This window comes from Hevea brasiliensis, unplaced genomic scaffold, assembly GCF_030052815.1.
Source record: "Hevea brasiliensis isolate MT/VB/25A 57/8 unplaced genomic scaffold, ASM3005281v1 Scaf422, whole genome shotgun sequence".
Classification (NCBI taxonomy): Eukaryota; Viridiplantae; Streptophyta; class Magnoliopsida; order Malpighiales; family Euphorbiaceae; genus Hevea; species Hevea brasiliensis.
Window position 1 is genome coordinate 62,568 of NW_026614943.1, and position 9,094 is coordinate 71,661.

General features: G+C 28.8%; 1 protein-coding gene across 1 annotated transcript; it reads left to right on the forward strand.

Annotated features, from left to right (window-relative positions):
* Nucleotides 1-1,863: 1,863 nt before the first annotated feature.
* On the forward strand, nt 1,864-4,733 carry LOC110663066 (putative E3 ubiquitin-protein ligase XBAT31). The gene is made up of 8 exons (XM_021822273.2): nt 1,864-2,238; nt 2,420-2,479; nt 2,580-2,651; nt 2,744-2,865; nt 2,966-3,106; nt 3,198-3,305; nt 3,495-3,753; nt 4,064-4,733. The coding sequence occupies exons 1-8, from the start codon at nt 2,059-2,061 to the stop codon at nt 4,460-4,462; spliced, it is 1,341 nt and encodes a 446-aa protein (XP_021677965.2). The 5' UTR covers nt 1,864-2,058; the 3' UTR covers nt 4,463-4,733.
* Nucleotides 4,734-9,094: the final 4,361 nt, after the last annotated feature.

Below are 9,094 nucleotides of genomic sequence, written 5' to 3' on the forward strand. Positions count from 1 at the left end.
ATTTAAGGATTAATCTTCTTAAAACCCATAAATTCCATAAGATTGGATAATCAATTTAAAAATCCCAAAATAGATTGAATATAAACTCTCAAACTCCAGAATCATCCTTTTATTATTGTTAAATTCTAATTGAATTTAATTGTTTGCCATTTTAAATCTTGCTATATTTCAATTTGCTTATTTTAATTTATTACAAATTTAGTTGAATCTTTACATTGTTGATTAAATAATTAATTTTGCATATATAGATTTTATACTTCAATATATATCAATCTATTATTTGAATTTCAAAAATAGTTTAAATTAGTCAATTTTTATATCAAAAATCTAATCATTAACACAACTCTTCGTGAGAACGATATCTTTTCTATATTACTTGTATGACCCGTACACTTGCTGTTGGACCACATCAATATCTACCATTAATTAAGAGAATAAACCACATAAAATATAATTTATTTTATGTTTACTTATTTGTTTATAATTTGAACTCTTTCACAATCGCAATAAAATAGAATGAAACATGACAATTATAATAAAGGATAATTGAAAGAGGAGTTTGCAGTCGATTCTATACCTTTGCTTTAGCTTGGAAATCACAATTGAAATGAAATCCATAGAAAACTATTCCAAATGTTGTTGGTTAAAAGAGAAGCGAAGGTCATTGGAGCAAGTAACTCGGAAGGAAATTTGCTTTAGGGTTTGATTTGATTTGGAGTTACAGTCGAAGAGGTTGCTTTTGAAATTTGGTATTCTTGGCTTTAATTTGCTTTTCCATGCACTTCCTTTACGACTCTTTCAATTTACATGCATCACATTCAAATTTTATAATTCCCTTTTCTCTTAACCAAAAACACACTTTGCTTTCGGTGAAAAAGTTGGTAGCTATCGAAATAATAAATTGATACTTTAAAGTTAATTAAAATATAATAATATGAAAAATACTATTTAATTGTACATTTTTAATGATTATAATCATAATTTTTTTATTTTATATATTTTTTAAAAAAATTGATGCTAATCTATATATATTTTATAATTCTAGATAATGTTACAATTTTTATGTTAAATTGATTTTAAGTTAATTTAATGAATAATTAATAAAAAATTAATTAAATTAGTTTAATGAATTCCTTCATAATTATACTAATTAAATATGAAAATTATATATTCAATAATGAATATATTTATATTTAAAAATTAAATAACTTAAATAATATATTTAATAATACTATTATTATTTTTATAAAATTAAATTTAAAATTTTAATAAAGAAATATTAAATAATGCATGACTTAAAATTGGATAAATTATATAAGACAAAATAAAATCCCCTTAATTTAAATAATAGAAATGTTTACATTTCTCTGTGAGGGCATAATTGTCATTTGAATGTTTAACATCAGATACTGTGTCTCTTTCATTTTCCTGTTAAGAGGCTCAGGCCTCAGAGCTAAGAAGCACTCTGAGCAGACAAAGACCACCAAGTGTAATAATCACTGATAGATGAGGGTAAATTAGTAAAACAAACTTCCAAACAACCCCATGCCGCTCATTAATTGGCCTTAAATACTACCAAATATCAGCAACCCAGAAGTAATTAACGACTAATTTTACTAATTACACCTTCAATTATAATCTTTCAAATCAAACTGTCAAGAATAAAGCACTGCGAGTTTCAACGGTTGAGATCATTCACAGGCCCAGATTTAGACAAGAAAAGTAAGTTACTGCTTTATGGAATCTAAAAACTGCCCGAACAAATATCTGACTGTTGCCCGGACTCACAAATACTTACTGACACGGTCAGCCTCCGGGCAGCTCCAAACTCCAATACTAAGACTTTCTCTCTCTAGACTTGGGAGTAGTACTACTTAAAGATGTGAACTTTCCCTCAATAGGCCAACGCGGAAAGAGCCAGGCCAGGCCAGCCACCATTTTTCTCTGTTAATCGGAGAAGGTGGCGGAGGACAGTGGTGCACCGCCTCTCCGGTGATGCCGGGGTCAAGTGGGTAAGCCAAGTGGGCGCCCGGTTTTAAGGAGAGTGAGATTTTAGACATGGGTCAGGGACTCAGTTGTGCAACGACTCAGGAACATGGGCTCTTCAGTGCCATGCAGTCTGGTGACTTGGACACTGTAAAGGCTATGCTGGAGAGAGACCCATCCCTTACGCATCAAACTACTGCTTACGATCGCCAATCTGCACTCCATATTGCTGCTGCCAATGGCCGGATCGAGGTGGGGTTCTTGGTTTTTGCTTGTTTTTTTGATTGAATTTTGGTGTTTTTGTGGACTTATGGGGTTTTTGTTTTTGTGTATAAAGTTTAGCGTTTTTCTTGAGATTCTCTTGCTTTTGGTTAATGGTTTTTGGTTTTGGTGAATGCTAATGGATTTCTTCTGGTTTTGGGATAATTTGTAGATTTTATCTATGCTTTTGGAGCGATCTGTGAATCCAGATGTTGTAAATCGTCACAAGCAGGTAGTGTTTTCTGATTGTTTGTGAATGTGAAGTCTCAATTTCTTTGAATTGTTTGATGTTGTGTTTTATTCTTCCTTGCCTTTGACGTTTAATGGTGTAGACTCCACTTATGCTGGCTGCAATGCATGGCAAAATCGGCTGTTTGAAAAAGCTGATCGAAGCAGGAGCAAATGTATGCCAAAATTGGAATCTTCTGTTTCTTCTTTTTATAGATTTTAACTTTGGGTATTGAAAACGGTAATCTTTAATTTGTGATTTAATCAGATTTTGAAGTTTGATTCACTTAATAGAAGAACTTGCTTGCATTATGCTGCTTACTACGGGCATTCTGATTGCCTTCAAGCTGTACTCTCTGCTGCTCAATCTAGCCCTGTTGCTGTCTCTTGGTAACTATCATTTGTTCCTCAAGATTTGATTAAATTCTCCCTCTTTTTTGCTCTTTTAATTGATTATGCCTCACTAACCTGTATGGAAATTCAAATCTAGGGGATATGCGCGGTTCGTCAATATTAGAGACGGTAGAGGAGCTGCACCTCTGCATTTAGCAGCCCGTCAAAGACGACCCCAGTGTGTACGTATTTTGTTAGACAATGGAGCTCTTGTCTGTGCTTCAACAGGCGGATATGGGTAATGGTTAAATGGATATTTTTTTCTTACTCCTCTATTCTATGAGGATTTGATTTGTCTTGTTTATTGATACATTAATTGCTGCATACAGCTGCCCAGGGAGTACTCCTCTTCATTTGGCAGCCAGAGGAGGATCTCTTGATTGCACCCGTGAATTGCTAGCTTGGGGTGCAGATCGTCTTCAAAGAGATGCATCTGGGTATAGCTCAATCTTCTTCATTTTGGTTTCCTTCATCCTTTTGATGATGAATCCTTATTTTTTATGTAGCCAGTCCAATTAAATGATTTTTACTGCCAAAAAAGTCATATTTTATATTCTTATACCTCTGAACTAGAAGACACATCCTCTTTAGGGATGATTGATACTAATATGATCATCCTTACACAGGAGAATACCCTATCTGGTTGCTTTGAAGCATAAGCATGGAGCTTGTGCAGCCCTACTAAATCCTTCTTCAGCTGAGCCTCTTGTCTGGCCATCACCTTTAAAATTCATCAGTGAGCTTAATCAGGAGGCTAAAGCTCTTCTAGAACGTGCTTTAATGGACGCAAACAGGGAGAGGGAAAAGAACATCTTGAAGGGAACTGCTTATTCACTTCCATCTCCATCACATTCTGATACTGGTGCAGATGACAATATATCCGAGGTAAATAGTTCTTCTGGTCCGGACTTAATTTACTAGAGTTTCAAACTCTTCGATTGTGATTGGTCAGCACAACAAGTTTTAAAACTTGTTCTTCAATTCATTATTATTATTCCCAGTTCACATCGTTATAGATAGTTATTTTTGTTTAGCAATTTGTTTCTTTTTCTGCTACTTTCTATGAATGAAGTCCAATTCAGGCCAAGTTGAGTCTGTATTAACAGTCTGATATCATCTGAGCTATTGAGAAAAGTTAGCAGATAGAGTGGAAATTATGGGACTAATCTATTTGCTGGGCCATTATATAATGCAGGCAAGCGATACAGAGCTGTGCTGCATATGTTTTGAGCACGTTTGCACAATTGAAGTACAGGACTGTGGTCACCAGATGTGTGCACAATGCACGCTAGCCCTTTGCTGCCACAACAAACCAAACCCAACAATTGCATGCCTAAACCCGCCAGTTTGCCCATTCTGTCGAAGCGCCATTGTACGCCTAGTGGTTGCTAAAGTCAAGGATTGTGATGATGCTGATCAAGACATTGGAGAGATTGGTTCACCAAAGATGAGAAAGGCAAGGAAGTCGCGAAACTTCAGCAGCGAGGGAAGCAGCAGCTTCAAGGGCTTGTCAGTGATGAGTCCATTTGGAAAAATGGGCGGTCGTGGCTCGGGAAGAATGGCTGCAGAAAATGAATGGGTTGATAAGCCTTAATGATACTCGGTAGCATTTGGAAATCAAAGATTTCAAGTAACAATCAAGGATTCCTTTACTTGTGCTCCAAAGAAGTGCGAAAATATCAAAGGAATGGATGTCGGTGCTGGACCCAGTTGTTATATATATAGCTTAGAGAGAGAGAGAGAGAGACAGAGAGAGAGAGAGAGGTCCATTTTCGATGTAGATTTGGGGAATAAGCAAGAGATGTGAGTTGCAGGTTTGGGTTGGTAAGTTTGGTAATATAGTTGCTGTGGGTCATATTGTTGTATCCTTTGTTTACTTGAGATTGAAGGGGCATTGGCAATTAAACATAGAAATTTCTTTTCTTCTTCAGCAAGGGCAAAAAAATCAACTTTCTTGAATCTCTTCTGCTTAAAAGAAATTATTAAATTTTATTGAAATAGATAAAATTTTAAATAAAAGTTTTGCAAAATTAAATTAATAATATTTTATGGATCAAAATGTCCATATATCGTCTAGAAGGAATATTATTATAAGTAAAAATAAAGAAAAGCCTGCTGGGGGCATGGATGCCTGTCATGTGAATCTGCAAGCATATTTCCATTGGCTAATATAAATAATAATATATATATAAAAAATAGAAGGGTTTATGGATGGGTTGGGACCCATCAACATGATCTGACATGCAGCGAGGACGCGTGGAAGAGGTGGACCTACATAAAAAATAAAACCTTATGAGGAGCAGGCTCACCTAAATTGGTGTGGGGTGGAGTCATTGATGGGTGGCCTTTTGTTTTTGTATATTTGAGAATAATGGTAAAGCTCCTCTTTCTTATGATTTCAATAAATTATTGGATACAATTATTTTTCATTTTTCAGTAATAATTGAAACTGAATTTTTACCTTTTTTTTATAACAAAAATTCTTTAAAATTTGAAATTTGTTGAATTTATTTATTTAATATTGATTATTTATTTGTTAAATAATTTAAATTAGCTCAAAAATTTACAACTTGTATTTATAAAAGAAAATGTCTATCTCTTTCCACTGTTTTATTAAGGGTTTATTTATTTTATGAAACATAAAAAATATTTTTTAAAAAATTATTCTAAGAAAATATTTTTTATTATTTAATTATAATATTAAATTAATAATATGTGTTTAGTTTATATATGTATAAATATTTTTATATTTTAATAAATTTATCAAAAATTTAAAAAATAGAAAATTATTTTTTTAAAATAAAAAATTATTTTTCTTAAAAATGATATAATTTTTTTTATCAAGAAAATATTTTTCATTTATTAATTTTTTTGAGCACCCAAACGCTAAAAAATATAAAAAATATTTTTTAGGAAAACTTTTCTGTCAAATAAACAAAGCTTAAGATTATTTATTTAACAGGAAAAATATATATATTTTTTATTTGTTAATATTTGAGATACACAAAAAAATTAGTCAACGATTAAAAGGAAAAATTAAGTATTTTTGTTAAAAATAATTATTTTCTATTTTTTAAAATTTAATAATTTTATTAAAATATAAAAATATTTATACATATATGAAATAAATACATATTATTAATTTAATATTATAATTAAATAATAAAAAATTTTCTTAAAAATATATTTAAAAAAAATATTTTTAATTTATAAATTATTTTTCATAAAATAAGCATAGCCTTAATTATTTATATTGCATAAAGCCTTCATTCTTTCTTTGAAAATAATTAAAATTTGGTCTTTAATAAAATCAAGTAGTTGCTATCACTGAGTCAAAAGATTAATAAAATCTTTGTACTAATCTAATAGAGGGCAAAATATCTGTGAGGATGGGACATTTCAAAGGATATTTAGTGATTAAAAAAATATTGAAAGAAAATTAAATGCTGGAAAATTTTCCAATCAAAGCAAGTGTGGGAAAGTTTCAGAATTTCACATGAATCTGAAAACATGTCATATAGGTTTAATTATTAGTTAGGCAGGATAAGCCAATTCACAGGTGAAAACATTTCTTTTATTCTGAAGTCTTCAATTCCACATCTCACAAGCAGAAATATCCTGAATTCAAGATTTTTTTTTTTTGAAAATCCATGCTTCCATTGGAGATAGATCAATTGGGTTGATGCATAGGGATGTTTTTATAAATTTATACTCAGTTAGTTTTATAAAAAATATATTTTTTAAAAATATTATATATATTGTTTATATTTTTTATTGTTTGAAATATTTAAAAAAAATTAATTTAAAATATTTTTCTTTAAAAAAATTATTTTATAAATTTTGATAATTTTTTTAAAGTATTAAAAACACTTTATGATCTAAATATATACTATTAATTTAATATTATAATCAAATAATTAAAAATATTTTTTTAAAAATAATTTTATAAAAAATATTTTTCACATATAAATTTATTTTCTACAAAATAAGTAAGTAGAGATTAACCTAAAGAAATTTTTCATCTAAAATCAATTTATTATAAATTTAAAATATAAATATATAAAATACATATATTTAATAGATAATTCCTATTATATATATTTTGTGTCTTGAATCATGGTAGATTAAATTTAAACGACAAAATATGATTAAAAAAAATGCAATTTTCTTTAGTAGAAGGGAGTTAAACAACCCAAAACAAGTTGCACCAGACAATTACGAATACAAGCAATACTAGGGGTGAGCATTTGAACCGAACTGAATCGAACCGAATTAAATTATAAAAATTGAAATATATATTTTAGAAATCAAACTGAATTGAAATAGATGAAAAATTAAATCGAATCCAATCGTTCTATTTCGGTTTAGTTTGATTCAAACTGATCGATTTTATTTTCTATTTTTTTAATTTAAAATTGATTTTCAAGTTATTTAATCTAATTTTAACTTTGTTTTGAACCTAATAACTATTAATCAATGAAATTAAACAATATATATATATATATATATATATATATATATATATATATATATATATATATATAATTACATATAATTCATAAATTTTTCATAAAAATAAATCAATGCAAAAATTGATTTGATTTGATTTGAATATATAAAATTACTATTCGGTTCGGTTTGATTTAATCAATTTTTTTTCTTTAAAATAGAATCGAACCAAAATAACTGAAATTTTTATAATATAAAATCGAATCAAATTAAATTATTTTAAAAATCAAACTAAATTATAGAATTAAGAGAGTTCAGTTCGATTTATTTGATTGAATAATGCTCGTATAAGTGTTTTGTAAAAAAATCTAGCTAAATTATAGTAAGAAGGAATTTTAATACAAAATTTTGAAAATTAAAAACTTTTATGGTAATAAAATAAAAATAAAAGATAAAAGTAAAATATTTGACAAAATAGAGGAACGGATAATAAAAATTACCATTCTTAAAAGCCAATCCAACGGACCCTAATGAAATTAGAAGAAACACAACTAATTATAACCTACAAAAACTGGTAGGAAGCCCAATATCCATTAGAGTATCATACAAGAAAGTACATCAAATAGGATCATAAGCTCTTTATATATATATATATATATTCACCTTAATAATTATAAATTATACTTGACTCGATTTTCTTCTAAAATGATAATATTATTGGTAATCATGCAACTCAGGGCAAAATTTATTTGAGCTAGGCCAACAATGGAGGGCAGCACTCTTTTAAAGCAATTGGCAACAAGTTTAGTGAAAATTTTATTACTAAAGTGTTGGGATCGCTTAAAAAATTATTAAAAAAAATAATTTTCTAAGTAAAAGAAAATTAAATTATTTGTTTTAAAAAATTATTTTTTAATTTTAATAATTTTATAAAAAATATAAAAATATTTTTACATACATAATATAAATATATACTATTAATTTAATATTTTAATTAAATAATAAAAAAAATTACTGTATAATATACATAAACTTATCCGTTGAAAGTTGAAACTTATCCGAATAAAAAACAGTGTGCGGCTCTTGAGATGAGAGAATAAAAAAAAAAAAAAAAAAACTACACCTCCAAAGACCCAAAACCAATCTCTCCTTTAATAATGCCCTACTGGTTTAAGATAATATTTATTTATTTAAATGGATTCCCCTCTAGAATCCGTATTTGATAATTTTATTTAGTATAATTTTTATATATTCTGGTTATTTATTATAACAGAATTTATTATAATCAATAATCATAATAATATACAATTGGGGGTTTGAGGATTTTGTGTCTGATTTTGAAACCATCATTGACATTTATTATTTGATTATTTTGAACCTTCTCAGGATTGAAAAGTCTAGCTATTTGGGTCAATTGCTTGTGATAGGAAGCTAGCCATTTTTTATAAGCCATTTGCTAGTAAGGAAAATTTTCCAAGTGGACCTATATGTTCTTGACATTAGAACTTAACCATTGTTGTTGTTGACCACAGGCTCAATCCTAGGGAAGATTGGCCTCTCCTCAGTGAGATATAAAATCTTCAATTTGGTATATGTACAAAGATTGTTTTTGTTGACATTCATGAACTCCATGAATAATAAAAGATATGGTTGTAGCTATGAACTTACACTTTGCCTAATTGTATTGGCATAAATCTATTAAGCAATGCTTCTTAATGCCCAAATTGCCAGTTAAAACATTAATCACAGATTAAGATCATGCTAAATGACAACAATA

What these genes read in the sequence shown, in the direction of transcription:
- LOC110663066 (XM_021822273.2), top strand. Translation starts at nt 2,059, where the DNA reads ATGGGTCAGGGACTCAGTTGTGCAACGACTCAGGAACATGGGCTCTTC. An exon ending in CTGCCAATGGCCGGATCGAG is followed by an intron (nt 2,239 to 2,419) that starts GTGGGGTTCTTG and finishes GATAATTTGTAG; the next exon opens with ATTTTATCTATGCTTTTGGA. An exon ending in CTTCAAAGAGATGCATCTGG is followed by an intron (nt 3,306 to 3,494) that starts GTATAGCTCAAT and finishes ATCCTTACACAG; the next exon opens with GAGAATACCCTATCTGGTTG.